General features: G+C 37.6%; 1 protein-coding gene across 37 annotated transcripts in view; it reads right to left on the bottom strand.

Moving 5' to 3' along the window:
• Positions 1-20,478, bottom strand: part of ST7 (suppression of tumorigenicity 7) — a 241,776-nt gene that overhangs the window by 176,331 nt on the left and 44,967 nt on the right. For 6 of the 37 annotated variants that reach the window (XM_072764883.1, XM_072764881.1, XM_072764874.1 and 3 more), the window contains one exon: positions 11,751-11,787. The exons of 17 other annotated variants lie outside the window; for them this stretch is intronic. In XM_072764883.1, the coding sequence (XP_072620984.1) occupies positions 11,751-11,772 (22 nt within the window). In that variant the 5' untranslated portion in view covers positions 11,773-11,787. Of the gene's footprint in view, positions 1-11,169; positions 11,471-11,750; positions 11,863-12,288; positions 12,324-18,206; positions 18,336-20,478 lie in introns of those variants that run through there. 14 more of the 37 variants (XM_072764886.1, XM_026012148.2, XM_072764864.1 and 11 more) reach the window with 7 other exon arrangements.

Here is a 20,478-nt window from a genome sequence, read left to right as displayed (position 1 = left end):
AATAACAAGACAGGGATACTTGGGACCAACACAGAAAAAGGGTGAGAAAGTCAGCAAGTTGTACCAGTAAGTACATACGTTTGCACAGCTTTCAAAGACGACATTAGTTAACTGGGGGTTTATTACAGGACTGTCATTTTATAAGCCACCTAAAAGAGGGTGGGAGGACTTGATGTTAGTCACTTTAGATACCAGATAAATGTTTATAGATTCATACTTATAAAACATATATCTAGCATGCTATTTTTAATCAGTTCAATCTCTATCGAATCTGGCTTTATTAAGTTTAAAGACTTGGAAATGATCACAACTACCGTCAAATAATTAGAAAAGGTTCTTAAGGGGCACCTGGGTGGCTCAGTGGTTGAGCACCTGCCTTTGGCTCAGGGTGTGACCCCAGGGTCCTGGGATCAAGTCCCGCATAAGGCTCCCCACAGGGAGCCTGCTTCTCCCTGTGCCTGTGTCTCTCTGCCTCTTTCTCTGTGTCTCTCATGAAAAAATAAATAAAATCTTTTTTAAAAAAACAAAGAAAAGTTCTTAAATAAAGTCAATTTAAGTTCAGTTTAATTTTTAAAGATGACAAATGCCAACCTGAATCTGTTTTTGGAAAAAGGCTAGTTTAAATCTCTTGAAATCATAAGAATCCATAGATTTATCAGATTCATAAAAAGGCTGATAACTCAACAAGACTACAGAACCAGTTTCATAAGAAGGGGGATCCTGTTTCCAAATATAAAAATGTGTAAGTTCAGATCCTTCTAACTCAAGAAATGTGGTTATTTCGGCAAAAATTGAAGTGAAATTACTTCTGAAATATAATAAAGTAATTTCCTAAGATATAAAAAACAAGAGGAAGAAAGATATAATTTATCTTATTGAGAGGACAAACATTTTGGAGGCTATAAAAACATTTTACATGAGCATAATTTTAAGTGTTCTAGGAACAAACCATTCTTGCTTATTAAAACACCTCCAAAAAACTTCTTGACGGCCATATTTGTTTTCGGCTATGTAAGATGTTTTCAGAAGTTCAAACCAGTCTCCAAACTCAAATTAATGGCATTTTATAAATACCACCTTTTACATTTTACTCTACTTTCCCAAGGAACTTATTTATATTCAGGGGGTGAAATAAATTCCTCTGCTCCAGATAAGCATTCTTTTATCCGTGAAAAAAAGCACCTATCCTTTTAATTTCATAACTCATTTTAACATTGCTGGGAGAAATTATATGAAGGGATAGATATACCATGTTTATGAATTGGAATGCCCAACATTGTTAAAATGTCAATTATACCCAAGCTGCTTGCTAGATTAAACACACTTTCAATCAAAATCCCAACAGGGCTTTTTACAGAAATTGACAAGCAAATTTTAAAATTGCTATAGATATGGAAGGAGCAAGTATAACCAAAGCAATTTTGATAAAGAATTGACCTGGAGGGCTTACACTACCTGATTTCAAAAATGATGGTAAAGTCATAGCAATCAAAACTATGCTATTGACATGAGAATAAACACACACAGTCTATATTCTTGTTTCATGAGAAACAAGAATATAGATTCAATTGATTTTTTACAAAGTATTTTATAAAAAATACATAAAAATTTTATAAAATTCTATGGGGAAAGGATTGTTTTTTTAAAGAAATGGTGCTGAAACAACTGAATTTTGGTGGAAAAGATGAATATCCACCTTTACTTCAAACTATATATGAAACTTTACTCAAAACAGATAATACACAGAGAAGCAAAACATATAAAACATTTAGGAGAAAATGTAAGGAAAAAATCTTTACAATCTTCGGTAGGCAAAAATTTCTTATATCTAACTCAAGAAATTGAAAACCTGGACCTTATCAAAATGCAAAACAATATCATTAATAAAACTAAAAGCTATAAACTTTGAGAAAACATTGTCAATACATATATCTAACAAAGTACTTGTATCAAAATATATAAAGAACTCTTAACACTCAGTAAGACAAATACCCAATTTTTAAAATTGGCAAAGTACAGACACTTCATCAGTGAAGATATACCAACAGCCAATAAGCACATGCAAAGATGTTCAGCATCTTTAAGGATGAGGAAAATGCAAATTTGTATCACAAAATCTTATCACTACATATCCACTAAATTAGCTAAAATTAAAAAGACTGACAATACCAAGTGTAGACAAGGATATAAAGCAACTAAACTCCCACACATTGCTGAAAGGAATGTAAAAAAAGTATAATCATTTTGGAAAACAGTTTGGAAGTTTCTCAACACTTGCCTTTCTAGATCTTTACTCAAGAGAAAGGAAACTATATGTCCACTCAGATAATTCTACAATTATAGCAACTTTATTCATAAGAACTCAAAACAGGTAACAACTCGGTATCAATAGGCATATGTTTGAGCCAATTATGATATGGCGACCAACTGCCACAAACATTGCTGAAAACATTATAATGAGCAAAAGAAGCTATACACAAAACTAGTAGACATTGTATGTTCCCATTTAAATGAAATTCTAGAGATTTGGAAATTGACTGCAAAGGGACACAAGAGAGAACTTTTTAGGGTTATAGAAATGTTATCTATCTTGATTGTAATGATAAGGATGGTTATATATATGTATATATTTGCCAAAATTCATCAAACTGTTCACTTTAAATGGGTACATTTTATTATATGTAAATTGTTCTTCAATAAAATTATGTAAAGAAAACATTGTTTTCCTTATCATATTCAGCATATTATGCAATGCCAATTCCAGTAAGAACCAATTTTTTTGACTCAGAGGCACTGGTATCAAAAATCTACATGTTTTAACTAAATGAGAAACAAAATTTTAGTATTATTAACCTCTCTCTTCTCCCTCTCTCACTGCTTCACCCTCCATATCCAGTTGAACTTTCAATTTCTTGAAAGCTTTTTGCTCTTATTTCATATCATAAGCTACTCCTCTGCATTCAATAAGTATTTGTGAAACTGAATCACACAGTCTCTATATCCTGTCTTTTGTCACCTAATGTTATTCTGATAACAAACTAAAATATTTTATAAAGCCTTCAAATGTCATAGGATTTTGTCTATTTTATTATTTTTTCTCTCACTTAGTTTTAACACAATCTTTTTTCAAACAAAATACTTACTGTTCAGGGGCCCAATGTGTAAAACAGACTACATTTATAAGTTCAAATTTATAACATTTAATAATACAATCAACCAATGAGAACATAAGTTCATCTACTGGTAGTACTCATACTTTTGACTCAGATGTCAAAAGTAGTTATTTTTAATATGTGAATATATCTTTCTCTTTTAGTTTTGCAGTTCTTAAAAAGGAAATTCAGATCAAATATTAAGAGCAGGGGTCATTGAACTAAGGCCCAGGGGCTGGCCTGCCTACCACCTGGTTTTTTATAGCCCTCGATCTAACAATATTTTGTTTCATTTTTAAATTTTTAAGTGGTCGGGGAAAAAATAAAAAGAGCATCTTTTGGTATGTGAAAATTATATGAAATTCAAATTTCTGTGTTCATAAATAAAGTTTTACTGGAATACAGCCATACTTCTTTGTCTATGGCTGTTTATTTGCCATAATGGCTGAGTTGAAGAGTTGCAAAAATGACTGTATAGTCCACAAGTCTAAAATATTCACTCTTTGGCCCATTACAGAAAAAAAAAATGGCGGACCCCTGACTTAGAGAATCCCAGCAGCACTCTTGGGAACCAGCCTCATGGGATAGAGTTTAGAAACTATTTATAGCAAACTGTATTTTACAAAGATGGCCCACCACAATATTTTCCATCCTACTTGTTCTTCTGCAATGCGACCTTACCACTCTCTAATTCCCTTCCCTGTGAATCTGGGCTTGTCCTGGTGACTTGCTTCATCAATACAATTTGGTACATGTGGCTCCTGAGACTTCTAAGACTACTAGGTCGTAAGAAACCTTGCAGCTTCCTCCTAGGATTCTTAGAATGCTCCATCATAGGATGCTTCCTCTGAGAACCTAGCACCATGTTGTGAGAAACTCGAAGCTCATGGAGAAGCCAAGTATAGGCACACTGCCTACAACCCCAGCTGAGCCCCAAGTCTACAGCCAGCTTCAACTGATATCCATGTAGGAGAGCTAGCCTGGACCTCCAGTTCAGATACGACTTTAGATGACTGTGCCCCAGTAGACATCTGACTGCAGCTGCGTTAGAGACCCCCGCAAGAGAACTACCCCTGGGTACGGCCAACCCATAGAACTGTGAAATATGATAATAAATGATTATATTAAGCCACTACATCTTGGGGTACTTTGTTATACAGCAAAAGATAACTGAAACGTCATTATACTAAAACGAATCTAGGAAAGTTTCAGATAAGTAATTCCAGACTCCTGATTCAAGCCCATGCATAGCACCAAAGCAAACCCTACCAGAGCCTCCTGCTAATCCTCGGTGTTCTAGAAGTAGTTAAGAATGAAGGAGAGAAGTAGTAAATAATACTCTAACAGAGTCACTGTGATTTCCTAATCTATATGCACTCTAATGAGGCTCAGTACTCCTCAAAATATGCCAATAAGCCTGAATCTTAAGTCTGAAACTCTCAAAAAAAAAAAAATGGAAAATGATTTTTCCAATTGCTAAAATTATATCAGGATTGGTAAAGAGACAATTCTTAGTTTCCATACTGTAAATAAACTGGTGATCATAATACTTCATTATATTTACTTAATAATCTTAAAAACTTGATAAGTGAAGTTAGATGAAACATAGTCAATTATCAAATATGGCTAAGTATCGGTATATAACAGTTTACCTAAAACAAATATGGGCTTAATAATAAAAATCCACATGCTGTTCTGCTTGTGTCACCTGCTCCTGTTCCAAAGGGTGACAGATAAGAGTCATTCACTTGGATGTTTCTGATATGTGCCAGTTATGTGTAATAGACTCCTTACTCTAGAATATTTAATTAAACTCCATATGAACATCCTGTAAAGCCCACACAGCATATTTTCAATAATATTATCTTAAGCCACAGCAGACTCAAATTTTGAAGAATGAGTGTATGATAGGTACATGATAGGTACCCTGCCATACTCTGGAGATAGGTCTTTGATTGATATAAATTTCATTCAAAAGAGACCAAGGTGGCTCTGAATCATTAACCTACTGACATCTCGGAGAACCATGGTGTGTCACAGGATGGTGTGTTTATTTTATATCTAAAGGGATATTACTGGAACTCTTAAGATTCCTAATATTTTTCTTAATTCAGTAATTATTTGCAAGATTAAATATTTATTTACGTGGCTATGATTCACACTAATGTAGAAAAGACTTATACGGATAAAGTGTTTTAAGAGGAAATCATTCCAGGGGCACCTAGGTGGCTCAGTGGTTGAGCATCTGCTTTGGACTCAGGTCATGATCCCAGGGTCCTGGGATCAAGTCCAGCATTGGGTTCCCCACAGGGAGCCTGCTCCTCCCTCTGCCTATGTCTCTGCCTCTCTCTGTGTGTCTTATGAATAAATAAGTAAAATCCTAAAAAAGAAAACAAAAAAAGAGGAAAACAGTCCAAACTTTAGTGGCTTAATCCAATCCTACAGGAGTGCTTGACCAATTAGTGATGCCTACCGTATGAGGTGACCAGTAGTGAGAAATACCTGGGCATTGGCCAACTCTGACCAGTTTCATCCAGTTTCAGCAGTCTCCTCTCTTCAGATCTCCCGCTAAGTCCCTTCAAAGACTTCCATGAAAGAATTTCCACCCAGTTTTAGAAAGTGACATTTCTCTTTCTTTAGCCAGTCTTTCCCACTGCTGGAGTCTACTCTCCACAGATAACCCCTGCTAAGCGCCACCTTGGTACAAAGGTCCTGGCCCAAAAAAAAAAAAAAAAAAAAAAGAGAGAGATTCCCTCAATACCGAGATTCCCTAACATCAAGAGTTCACTGGATAAGCCATATGTTGGGCCAGGAGAGCTTAGATGATGATAGGTGGCCAAACTCTGGTACAATGTGGTAGAGCCAAGATTTGAATCCAGGCAATCGAACACCAGAGTTTCTGCACTTAGTCACTGAACGTGGCACATGCTTGCTGCCATTTCTACAACATGTATTAAACTGTATCTTTGTCTTTTAGTTCACAGTTACATGAATCCACAATTAACACAAGCAAAATCTCCATGCGGAAAATATTATAATTAACTATTCTAGCATAGCAATTATGACTACATCACAGGACCTGTAAATAATTCAAAATTTGTGCATTTCCTAATTAACACATTAATAAACATGTTAATAAATGCTTTATATTTATTAAGAGAAAATGATGGGATAGCAACACTCTTTGGAAAAAATTTTAAGTGATAATTCATATTCTCTTACTCCACAGTCTATATTGAAATTTTAATAGTATTTGAACATAAATTAATGCAATGACTATTATTATTGTTAAAAATACACATTAGCAGTGACTTTTCCAACTCAGAATCCATAACAACAATGAATCCTATTCACATCCTGTGTAACTCCATAGGGAGTCTATGGGGAAAGCTTCCATATATGGTCATTTTTCCCCATAGACTCCCCATGGTTTATACAGGATATGAATCTGGCCCATTGTGACAATGAAAACAACAGATCACTGAAAACTTATGTGTAATTTCTGCTAAACAAACTATAGACTAACAATTAGGGAAACCAATACTGAAGTGAAAATAAGTAATCTGAGAATTTATAAATAACCACTAGGTATTTTTATTCCATTTCTGTACTAACAGAGTAAGTATATAAATATTCAGAAGAAAAATATTTTTCTATCTTATTTAGTTCAAAATATTTTCTTGATACTAAAAATTATAATGTCAACTATTCAACAGGGAAGAAACCCAAAAGGAAATTTCACATCAGAACTTACATTGTCAGAAGGAAAGAAAAGATGATACAGCAAAACCAGTCAAATGCTACATGAGCTTTATTTAGCTTCCCGGGCTGCTGTATGACCATGTCCCAACATAAATTTCTGTTATCTATAATCATTTTCCCAAATTTGTGACATTAGCAATCTGTGGCATTCTACTTATCTGAAGTCATGTAGAATAATATTTTTCTTTTACATTCACTGCTTGACTTAGAAGTAAGTTTTTGTGTGTACACATATTTGTACTTTTGCCTTAAGTAAGATGAAAGCATCTAAAATCCAATACAGCTAAATACTAAAAGCCAGTTAAAGCTGTAGGAAAGGGAAATGGCTGCCTCCCTAAATTACCTTGTTCCATATGACAATAATAAAGGGAAAAACAAAATATAGTGTACTAGAATGTCAAACATACTAACAGCAAAAACAGCACTCCGACCTAATTATGTAATAAGAACTAGGACTTATATTGAAAAATGGTCCAGTTGTAAATAGCCATTTTTGAATGAACGTGGTAACTATTAACATCTCAACTGATTCACAGAAATTACAGCAAAACAATAGACCCCAGTTTAATCTCACGTATGACTGGCTGTCAAGAATGGCCCTGAAACGCATGTAAAGAAAGGAGTGTGACTCTTTTGTTTCTCTATCAAAGAGATGCCTGTTTAACTGTACAGTTTCTTGGTGACCTAATATTGCTAGAGTATATTCTTTTGACTATCCCCACACAATGGCTCAAAATTTGAGATAATTACATTATTCTTAGAAACATGGTACCATACTCACTATTAGAACTGAGAAGCTGTCAGTTGCAACTTAATGCATTCATCAGTAACGAAAACAAAAGGCGACAGCTGAACTTCTGGTGCCCATCAAAGAGATCACGTGGCGCATCACATGGATCCTAAATCCTTGCCAGCATCCGGCTACCTACTCAAGGTGATATGGGCAGCCAGACAAGGGCAGGGCCAGCCACACCAGAGCTGAAGAGGGCTGACACTGACACCCACCTCCACCATTTCCCCATTAGCACTGAGCTCACTAAATCCTACCGCTTTATTGGCACGTTAGTAATTTATTTTTCCCTTTCACAGATGCACTAGATGTTCTTTTCAATTTATTACAAGTACAACAAATTTTGGGGAGGAAGGATTAAACGACATTATTTGTCCAGAGGCATGCTGCTTCTCAAAAGGCAAGATGATGCTCTCTTCACTGGACTAATGAGGCAGGTTCTTTGGAAGACATATTAATGTATTAAGCCAGGCACAATTCCCACCACAGCACACCTTAAATGGTACCCTTGAGGCCTGAAAAAGTTAAACATGGGAGGGGAGACAGGAGGAGGACTGAGCCAGATAAATGTTAATTGAATAAACGTTCATTGTACTTGAAGTATTTACACTTTGGAGAATGAGTAGCTTTATCAAGGAGGATGTAATCAAAGGGCAGTAGTACAAAACTAGTTTTCTTTATTCTACCAGAAGAAAAGATGACATTTTTCTGTCCCTTTATAAAATTTTAAAAGTAGAATTTTCAAATTTTTGTGGGATTCAACTTGATTTCAAAATATCATTGAATCAAATGAAGTACCAAAGATATGAATTTTCATGACTACTCTCCTCAACAATTCTCTTTACTGGTGGTATTTTTCTCCAAAGACTTAATTATTCCGACGATAGAAACTAAAATTGCATTTCCTCAAGGCAGATAAAGAGCAGACATACTGGTCCCAGTTTCAGACGTGGGAAACTTCAGTCAAGGAAAAACTCTGTGAAATACTTCCAGACGTTACAGAGCTCCAGAAGCTACACCTCCTGCTTTGTAAGGATTAATCCACATACGACAAAGGACACCTGCATTCCAAGCGGGCCTAAAAGAGACGGTGGCCAATCTACACAACCAAGGAGATTCAGACCCACTGAGTCAGGAACAGGGAGACTGGCACTGTTAAAGCCACTCCCCAGAATCCTATCGGAAGATACTCACTAAAACAAGGTAATACAGGGCATTTATTAATTCTGCTGGGTAGCTATGTCGGTCTTTAACTTTGAAGAACAAGGAAGGGTCTACTCTCCCAGGTGAATTTTTTGTCACTTTTGAGGCTTTTGTAGTTGGAGGGAGGGTCTTTTTGGTATTTAAATCAAGCGATACTATTTTAGTGACACAGAACACGGTATAACGTGATACCAGCTACTAAAAATTCCCGACTACAAAGGTCTGAAACATAAAATCAACTTACTCTAGTACTTGAAAATGAGGACATTGACATTTCCCTCTCTTACAGGCAAAGAGCAAGGGAGAGAGAAAATTTACAGAGCCATTTACATGTGACTCTACAAGCAAAAGAAGTCAGGATAGTGATTTCCTTTTGACTGGGAAAGGTCGCCACAAAGGAACTTTTCTCCAGTAATATAAATATTCTGTATCTTAATCTGGGGCGTGGTTCCATGGCTCTAAACATAGGCAGAAATTTATAGAGCTGCATACTTGGACTTACACATTTTATCCTACGTAAACCATACTTCAATTCAAAAAATAAAAGCATCCAATACTAGCAAAGTAATACAACCAAAAATCAAAAATAAGAATAATGAAATAAAAAAAAAAGAATAATGAAATCAGACTATGTTAGGAAAAAAAAAAAAAATGACCTTTCCAGAATCTAGCATAGCATTGTACACAGGGTGGATGAACAAGTATTTATTATAAAAATTTAGTGAGAATGCCTTAGTTGGTTGTCAAGATCCCTTCTGAACTAATTAGAACTTCAAATATGACTTATTTTCCTGAACATCCTAAATATAGACAGTTTCAGCCTCTAAAGGCTCCAAAAAGCAGAAATTAAAGGCCTAGAAAGCTACGCCTCAAAACAGAAAGAAAATACATCTGTCTCAGCTCTGAGTATAGATTTAAGGCATCTCCTTATCAAAAGGCAGCAGTCCATTCTCAACACTTAATGATCACTGACAATACAATCCTATCTATAGTCTTCTAGGGATAAGCAAGAGGCATACTTAATACTCAATCAAGTAAAAAAAAAAAAAAAAAGCAAAAATCTGCATGATGGTGTTCTGAATGGGATTCTTGTCTGTTCAGTAATCCGGTAGCTACGGAGACCAAAAGCAACCAGCAGTTTTCAAACATACCACACAGCACACGGGTGACATTATTAAGAGACCAGATTTGATAATCAAGAAAGGTTGTGTCTGCTTAGTAAACCTGGCCAGACATTGTTGGGTTAGAGTCCCTAGTCCAAGAGCCCAAAGACTCCCACACTGAGTTTCAGCTTCTATTTTTAGCTAAACAAAGTAGTAACACTAATTTTCCTTTAGTAGATAAATATCTCTGTCCATACCTAGGTTCCTACATAAACAAAACCCCATGAGTAAAATGAAACTGTAGTAAGTCCTTGTCACTCCAATAATCTGTTCCTACTTCTGGGGTAACAATAATTCCAGATGCACCATGAAGTGAATTCAAAAAAATATTTTTAAATTATTGGAAAATAATGCTGTCATATGCTGAATGGAACAACACGTCTCACTGTTATACTATGTTGACCTTCATTAGTCAGAGTGGTTAATTTCAGCCGTGAGAAGCTTCCATGTGAAACAACAAAAATAATCAATCCTTTAAAAAAAACCAATCAGGAAACAAACAAACAAACAAACAAACAAACAAAAACCCTGCAGGTTATAAGCTCTCTTGAAACACAACTATTCTAGAATAATCAGCTGCACACAAATAGGCACACTGATTACCTGAGATCAGACGGAAAAGGTCAGATTATAGATTCTTAGGAAATGCATTTCCTAAATTCCTGCCCTAACCCCCTTCTTCCCACAAAGATGGTATCTTGCCAGTTTTTCATGTGCTAGGCCAGCAGGTTGAGTCTCTTCAGAAATACTTAACTGTCACCTTTGCTTATGAATAATGTCAAAATATTCTGCAGAGCCTGTACGGCTGCATGGGTTAGTTATGCTATTCTACGTCCAACGTTAAATAATACTCAGACTAGTCAGGCTGGTCACCAGGCTGTACCTGCCCATGGTGGCTGTCCACAAGTGCTGTCCAGCCCAGCCCATTGTGCAGGGCCTGCTCTGCACCAAAGCGATTTCACTGTACAAGTTTTAAGACAGATACGATGCTGCTGGGGCGGCTGGAGCTGCTGGACCGACACGCTAGCCAGCATACCCACATTGAAACCATTGTGTTTAAAAAAAAAAAAAGAAGAAGAAGAAAGAAAGAAATCTCTACCATAAGACTTATTTCTTCTTCTCTGCATCTGCAGGATGCCCATCTCCTCTACATCATCCACATCACGGCTGTCCCCATGCTTTTGTAAAAATATGGAGGAAGAGGATGTCATGACACCTTTTTCTCCTTTTAGGTAAAGACTGCAAACCTTTTTTTTTTTTTTTTTTTTTCTTTTTCTTTTCCCTTTGTAATCAGCACTGTCATCTCAGGTCCTCCCAGTTCCTGCCTGGGGCTTAAGGGCCGTTCTGGAAGCCACGGGCGACCAGCGACCAGCCACAGAGCCGAGGGCATCACTGGGCACGGTCTGCAGGGGCTGCCGGGCTCCCCGGCTCCCTCCCTCCCTCCCCCCGAGGCCTGGTTTTGGGCGCCCCGACCTCCCTGGCCCTGGAGGATGAACACACACACCCCGTAGAGGACGAGGCCCTTCCCGGGGTGGGGGGGCCCATCCCTTCGCCGTCGGAGCCCCCAGAACACGCAGGGCTGCTCGGGACCCGAGGCAAAGCGACCGGAGCCCGAGCCAGGGGAGCGTGACAGCAGCGCCCAGATTTCCAAGGAGCGAAGGAGGGGGTGCGCCTACTTACATGAAGACTCGGTGCCGAACATGGCTGGCTCCAGACGCTGCTTTTTTTTAAAAAAAAAAAAAAAAAAAAAAAGAGGGGGGAATTAGAAGAAAGGAGGTGGGGGGGGGGGAGAGAGCAGGAGAGGGCAGAGGAGCAGGAGGATCGAGCGGAGGGAGGGCGCGGGGGCGCGGGGGCGCGGCGGGGCGGCCTGCTGGGGCCGCGGGCTGCGGGCTGCGGGGCCGCTCTCCCCGCTCCAGCCCCGGGAGCGGCCGCCGGGGCGCGGGGCGCGGGGCGCGGGGCGCGGGCGGGGCGGCGGCGGCGGCTGCAGTCCCGGCCCCGCGAGGCAGCCAGACAATAGCGGGGCTCGTGCAGGCGGCGCTGACGTCACAGGCTCTGCACCGCCCGGCCGCGCCGGGCCCGGGGGCTGGGGGGGGGCGGGGGGCGGGGGGGGGGTGCTCAGGCTGCGGCGCTGCGCACCCGGCCGCCCCCGGAGCGACCTCAAGGGCACGCACGCGCCCCCCCCTCCCCACCCCGCAACGACCGACCGCAGCGCGCAGACCTCGGTTCTCGCCTTCGTGCAGCGAGTCAAACTTTTCCAGGGAATTAGGAATATGGGCAAGGAGAAAAATAAGCCGCCTTTGCAAAAAAAAAAAAAAAAGGACTGCGGAGCTCGTTTTTTTTTTCTTTTTCTTTTTTTTTCTTTGTTTTTTCTGGCTGACAAATCAAGGGTTATATGCTCCATCGGAAGGTATGGGAAAATATGCACGGGGTTGCACACAACTGCCGGGTCAGGAATATGCCCTCACAGACCCATCTGTGAACAGCGAAAATAACAGTGTGAGTGCTTAGGGCACGGCTGGGCACTCGGGTGTCACCGATGACACACTATTATGTTGCAACGACTACTCCAATGTGGGAAACACAGCTCGAGGAACATATATGATCGGCATGTATTGCTCTCATCCCATTCTCTTTGCCTTATTTTCATTTTGCCTTGTGAGGAGCTCTAGGAACACACTATTGACATATATTTCTCTCATCCCATTCTCTTTGCCTTATTTTCATTTTGCCCTCTGAGAAGCTCCAGGAACATATGATCGACATATATTTCTCTCATCCCATTCTTTTTGCCTTATTTTCATTTTGCCCTCTGAGAAGCTCCAGGAACATATGATCGACATATATTTCTCTCATCCCATAATCTTTTTGCCTTATTTTCATTTTGCCTTCTGAGAAGCTCCAGGAACATATTATCCACATATATTTCTCTCATCCCGTTCTTTTTGCCTTATCTTCGTTTTGCCTTGTGAGAACTCCTGTGCTTTTCCAGGGCAACCCAGTCATTTCGAAGCTGTGTGCACACACCTGTGTATACCAGTGTGTCAGTGGGTGTACAGGACCAACACCATTCTCTGTAATCTACTGCTGCAAAGAAATAGTTGAAAATATTGTTGTTTTGTCTCTTGATTCACTTGATAAATAAAACTCTTCCTGCATGATTGCCTTTACTCTCAGAAATCTATTTTTTTAATATTTTATTTATTTATGAGAGACAGACAGATAGAGAGAGAGGAACAGAGACACAGGCAGAGGGAGAAGCAGGCTCCATGCAGGGAGCCCGAGGTGGGACTCAATCCCAGGTCTCCAGGATCAGGCCTTGGGCCAAAGGTGGTGCTAAACCGCTGAGCCACCCAGGCTGCCCTCAGAAATCTACTTTTTTTTAAAGCTAGAAGCATGCAGACCTTCATTGAAGTATCTATCCAAGACGAGCAAAAAAAAAAAAAAAAAAAAAAAAGAAAGAAGAAAAAAGAAAAATTTTAATGTTTTAAAAACACTGAAATGCACAAAAAGTGTATATGTGTATATTCCCATAATACTACACTTTTAAAATCATATAAAATAAGTTTCCTCTCCATCCATTCATCCAAAGTATATACCCAATATTTTCTTACATTTACAAAGGCAGGTTTTTATATAGTATAGTTTTTAAACATTAAATTCTGATATGAATGCAGAACTGCAAATTACTATCTAAAAATATCATTAATAGCTTTTCTGTTCAGTATATGTAGATCCATCTCATTCTTTTAATGGTTGCATAATATTCCATTGTGTGGATATAGCACAATTTATTCAAGGTAATTTGACCTTTGCTTACCAAAGATGCTAACCCATTATGAAGAGAGCACAACAATGTTACATAAGATAAAGAACAAATAATATTTTGTGGTAGGAAAGAATTATTTACTGAATATTCACTAAGTGCCAGGTACTATTCTTGAAACTTTACATGTATTAACTTATTGAATCTTTATAAAAATCCTAAAAGGTAGATACCATTAGTATCCATAATTGATAGATGGTGAAATAATTTGCCAAGGTCACACAAGTACCAAATGTTAACCCTGGGATTCAAACCTAGGTCACCTGTTTCCAAAGAATATGCTCTTAACCACTCTTCCAAAATGCTTCTTGAAAATTAATAAATACTCAAAATCATACTTTAAGTATTCAACCAAAAGACAAGGAAAACAGAAATCAACTGAAAATGTGGAGAAAAATACTCTTAAAAGAGAAAGGTCACCAGAGAAAGCTAAAAATGACAGAAAGGACGATGCTGAAAAATGCAGGAATTAAAAAAGGCATCCCTCCCAAATTACTGGTCATGGAAACAACCAGTGGAGAGCATCAATAATGGTGTTGAGATGTAACTGTAGGGCAATACCCTTCAAAAGGGTCGAAACCAGAATATACCTTACATAAGATCTATTTTAAATTGCATTACGGATGTTGGACGTGAATGGCCACACAAGTGGTGGATGGATGTGGCCAACAGAAAGGCAAGAGGAAAAGTAGAATGAGAAAATGATCCTGGGTAAGAGATATTCTCCACCAGGGCCCATCATCTATATGCAATACCTGCTTTGCCAAGTCACTGATGTAGCTCCTTTCTTCAGCTCATACATGATGGTGTATATTTGCATATATAAAGGCACTTTTCTGAGGGCCTATATTTATTCCTTGGTGCGGACTTCTGAGAGTAAGTTAAAGGCTGCAATATTTCTCAGAAAGTCAACTTTTTTTAGAGATCTATAACAGGGTCAGTATGTTAAAAGCATTAGATATCTCACTTGCCAACAAAATTGGACACAAATGACAACCTCTGACTCCTGTTAAGATTTCTATAAGTTCTGGAGGCCTGCAGTATTTCTAAATACTTTTAGAAGGTTGGAATCCAGGGGTACCTGGGGGGCTCAGTGGTTGAGCATCCGCCTTTGGCTCAGGGTGTGACCCTGGGGTCCTGGGATCGAGTCCCACATCAGGCTCCCCATGGGGAGCCTGCTTCTCCCTCTGCCTGTGTCTCTGCCTCTCTGTGTGTCTATAATAAATAAATAAATAAATAAATAAATAAATAAATAAAATACTTTTTAAGGAGAAGGAGGAGGAGGAGGTTAGAATCCATATCAGTAAAGACCCATCTTTGGCAAAATAGATTTCAAAAACTTATTTCACTCTGATTCTCTCCTCTAGGCAGCTGGTATGAGCTCAGAGAACGAAGACAAATTTTCATATGTTGCCTAAGGAAAATATAATGAAATAAAACTGATATGATGTCTTCCATGTCCCTCCAAAAAAAAAAAAAATCACATAATGCATTCCAAAACCAAAGTGACCTTTGAATTATCAATTCTGTCTAATTACGCCCATCTGCCTGCAACCTTACCCTTCCATTAGTAAAGAAAGTACTGCTAATTTCAGGATTAAATTAGCAATGAAAGGAGAGATCAATATTCAAAATAAGGTAGTGTCCAAAATCATCATTATTAAATCAGAACACTGTTGATAAAGAGAGATAGTAGTGAAAATGTTAAACCCAAGTCAACAGTCACTTTTAGTGGAAATTCCATTCATAAATCCTTCAACAACCATTTCCTGGGAGCCCGCTGTCCCGCACTCTAGGGGTACAGCCAAGAACCAACCCCCTCCTCCGTGGAGCTTACAGTCTAGGAGGTGAGACAAACAAACACGGAATACGCCAGGGGTGGCACGTGCTAGAGAGAAAGATAAGAGGAACCTGGGGCAGAGGAGTGACAGAATGTGAGGGTTATTTCAGGTAAAACCGCTAGGTAATGCCACCCTTAAAAGATTTCAACAGGCACCTGAAAAAACTGAAAGAGGGAGAAGAGCATTCCAGGAAAAAAGAAATACATAAAACTATTCTTGAATCATCAAGAATCATTTTCGACTGGATGATAACCCCTTCAGTGCCGTGATGACGTCAGTAAGCACAAAGTGATTAAGCTTCATGAATAGTAACGAGAGTAAAACAAATTCTCTTTGCAAATCTAAAAGAATTTACTTACTTTCTCATAAACTGAAAACATATGTGTTCTTCTTTTCACAGTTTACTAGAGTAAATATACCTATATTTGCAACTATGTAAATGTTTATAAAAAAATCTCCATAGAAGACAACATCCAAAATAGCTTCCCACCACATCAGACAACTAACTTAATTAATTTATCTATTAATGTGGTAAGAACTTAAACCACATATTCTCTCTAGAGTACACGCAATAACTAATCTTGAAAGTGTCGTAACTGGAATTTCCCTGGAGCCTCTGTTCACACTAAAGTTTCCTTAGTATTCCTTTTGATGTCTATTTAGCATGTGAAAGTGATGTGCCTTTTGGAACACCACCTATATGTTTGTAAAGTATTACCTAGAAACAACATAGAAGTGGCTTAGTGGCAATATATAAACTATAGAAAAATGAAAGAATCAACGACTGTGTTCTTTGGAAAACAGATACGAATTTCTTTTTTTTTTTTTTTTTTTTTTAATTTATGATTGAGAGAGAGAGAGGCAGAGACACAGGCAGAGGGAGAAGCAGGCTCCATGCACCGGGAGCCTGATGTGGGATTCGATCCCGGGTGTCCAGGATCGCGCCCTGGGCCAAAGGCAGGTGCCAAACCGCTGCGCCACCCAGGGATCCCCAGGTACGAATTTCTAATTGAAAACATACTCATAGTAAAAGCTCCCTGGTAAGATTTTAGAAATTTCAATTATTTGCATATGGCTATAAAGTGTGTTCCTTTGGCTTCTACAGAGTTACACACACACACACAGTGAGCCTTCTAAAAGATGAGTCTATTGTCTATTTTATTCCGGAGCTGTGAAACAAAAATCCTGGTACACTAATCTTATGAAAAAAAAATCAAAATACACACAGTACTCTCTCTCTCTCTCTTTACACATATATATACACATATGTATATGTATATATAAATCCATATATGTATGTATATATATTTATGTATATATATATGGATTTATGGAAAAAACAGATTTGAGCAATTAATTACTTTAAAATGTTTTGTCTTCAAAAAATATTTACCACAGAAGTCCTTTACATAGCAAGCTCCAGAAAGTTACATTTTAAATTATTGATTTTACAAAAATTTCACAATTTGATACAATATTGTATCAATTTTGTACAAAATTGTATCAAAGATCCACACATACTTCAAAAGGGCTCATTTATAGAGAACGTAACTAGAGCTTAAATCTAAACACAGAGTGGGATTTTGTTATTATACTGGGTATGGAAGGTGGGTCTCTCCCCTGGTGGAAAAATCTTCCAAAAGCCTTTGCTCTTTCATTTAAAAGGAACCTATTAGAAAACAGTGTCATCATTTTCCAAAAGTTCAAATTTAAGGTAATATAATTTTGAATTGAGGTAATTAATTTTGGCAAAGACTCATTAGCATCACCTCCTTAGCATCACCTCCTCAATCTACCCTCATCCCATCTGAGTCAAGGGAATCCCCCACCTTCTCACCAAGCAACCAGCACCCAAGGTTAGCCTGACTTTAACATTTTATTTCCAAACCTGCACTAATTTACCATTCAGAAACTAGAACTTGGGAAACACGGTTATGCAGATTAAAAAAGAAAGAGGCTAGTTATCCATCCAAAAATTCTAGACACATTAATATTCAGAAAATTTGGGATAAAAACTGAAATTCCCCAACTCACCTCATTATGTCAACTCCATCTAAAAGACTGAGCCACACACATGCACAAAACAACCATCACAATGCCAAAAATGTTTTACAGAAACCAGAAGCTCTGTGTAGACTGTGTGTATATTTTATTCTCTGTGTGGCATAATGTGAACTCAGATGTTTGTACTCTAAACCTTCTGGCCCAGAGGGGAGACATGAGAATTAATTACAGATTGCATCTTACTGAAGTCTGTTTGAGTATGACCCAAACTGAAATAGAGAAAACCAGGGTATATCTGACAAATTCCCCTAAGTGCTTATCTTAAATATCAAAATTTGTATATAACAAATTCATACATGATATTTTTAAATATACAAACACAATCAACATAATTTTTAAATATAAATGCAAAGTATTTTATTTTAAATAATTCTATGTGGCTGGACAATATTTTAAATTTAATTTTACCTGTATAATCCATAACGAAGCAATAGGCAGGGAATCGGGTATTTTCCAAAGTACAGCTCTATCAGGCACAAAATGAAACAGCTCCCTGGACAGGCAAACTGCTCTGGGGAAAGCCTCCTGCCATGTGACATTAAGCACACACATACTTCTGCTTATCTCGAACTCAAGCCACAACTGACGTGGCTCTGCTCTCCTATGCCTGTTCTTTTAAAGTCATCCTAGAAACGTCTCTCTTAGAAAAGAACCGTTATTTCTTCCCATTTCATTTCTGTATTATTAGTTTTAAAACTAGGAGAAAAAATTCTCTTCTTCCTCTAAGTGAAAAGAACACAAGATTATCTATACTTCATCCTACTACTCAATAGTACAAACCCATAATTGTCCAATTTTTTAAGAAGAATATAATTTTGTCATTATGCCCATTCATTTGATTGTATGCACATTTGATCCATTTGAAACACATTTGATCTTAAGAGATCTAATAAACGTGATGAAAGAACAATTCTTTAAGGCAGATCTAAAACCTTCAACTCATTTGTCTGAGTCCTAAAACAGACGTCAGATGGAAAGGACATATGGTCATTCCTGAGACAGACTCTATCTGATGTAATCTTAAATGTCACATTGCCACATACCATCTTTTCCTTCATTGCCAATTGTTTTGATCTTGAGTGTATCCCTGGCTGAAACTTTAAATAAATTTTAACAGTGGCTACTTCATCTTGATGGAATTCTTTACTCTGCCCAGAGACAAGATATAAGTAAATAAACTTTTAAAAATTTTATCAGCTTTTTTTATTTTTGAGCAACTTGGATGGTTGGACAATTTCCAATTTGGAGATATATTAAGCCCCACATTGCAGCTACTTTCAGAAAGATAAGGTATTGGTAGTTTAGAGTGTTTTTCTTCTTTTTTTAATTTTGCTACTTGGAATAAGTTTCTCCATAAGATAATTATAAGGTTTGCAATACTATAAGATATAATTTCTAATTTTCTACTCAATATCAAAAGTATGTATCCTACAGGACTCTAAAAATTCTGAGCTCAATATCATTATTGAAAAGGACTCCCCAATAATTTTATAAAATAAATGAGAAAGTATCATTTCACATAGCCATCTAGTCAATGCTTCATTACCATAAGCAGATCCCATTACACCACCTTTCTGCTAACAGTCAAAAGCTGTTAATTCTCATCAACCTCACCTGCCACTGCTGCTAAGCAGCCCTGACTTACTTCTCAGGCCTTAATTCTCTTTATCTTAATCTAGAGTACAGATTAGAAAGCTTTCCATGAGCTATAAAAAGTTGATATAGTTTCTTCCTGGTAATGAAGATGTGCAAATGAGTAAAACAGTAATGCCGTATTGTTTTAAAATGGTAAACTCAAAATGCCTAATAAAAAAATGCCTTAATTTCCACAAAACTTAAAAGTGTGTGGAAACACTGATAGCCATTATCAGATGTCACAAGAAATGACATTTTGTGCCTTCCACAATTCAGTTCTGTTAGCATGGCTTTTTAAAGTTTTTATCTAACTATTTGAGTAGCATTATTTTAAGAGCAATTGTTTCATTTTTATCCTACTTTATAATTCCTGTTTAAATCACAGATATTTTAAGGAAATGCAGTTCGTTGACAAAATGAGAACGTAATGAAAAATCCAAATCAGAAGGTACAAGACAGATGAATAAATGGGCCAATAGCTATAAAACCTACAATCTACAGTCTAAACCCAAAAAGACAAGAAACAACAAGTGTTGAGGATATGGAGAGAAAGGAATGGGAATGTAAATTAGTACAGCCACTGTGGAGAACAGTATGGAAGTTCCTCAAAAAATTAAAAATAGAAATACCATATGATCCAATAATTACACCTACTGGGTATTTACCAAAAGAAAACAAAAACACTAACTGGAAAATATATGTGCACCCCTATGTTTATGGCAGCATTATTTACAATAGCCATGATACGGAAGCCACCTAAGAAGGGATGAAAAAGATGTGGAATGGATGTTACACACGCACCCACGCACGCACAAATATACACAATGGACTATTATGAAGCCTTAAAAAAGGTAAGTCATGCCACTTACAACATGGGTGGACTTAAAGGGTATTAAACTAAGTAAAATAAGTCATGACAAATACCGTATGATTTCACTTGTATGTGGAATAAAAAAAAAAACCAAAACGAATACATTTAAAAAACAAAAAGCAGAATCAGACCTATAAACACAGAGAACCGACTGAGGGTTGCAGGGGCAAGGTG

This window comes from Vulpes vulpes, chromosome 7 (assembly GCF_048418805.1).
Source record: "Vulpes vulpes isolate BD-2025 chromosome 7, VulVul3, whole genome shotgun sequence".
NCBI lineage: Eukaryota > Metazoa > Chordata > Mammalia > Carnivora > Canidae > Vulpes > Vulpes vulpes.
This window is presented reverse-complemented; position numbering and strand designations above follow the sequence as displayed.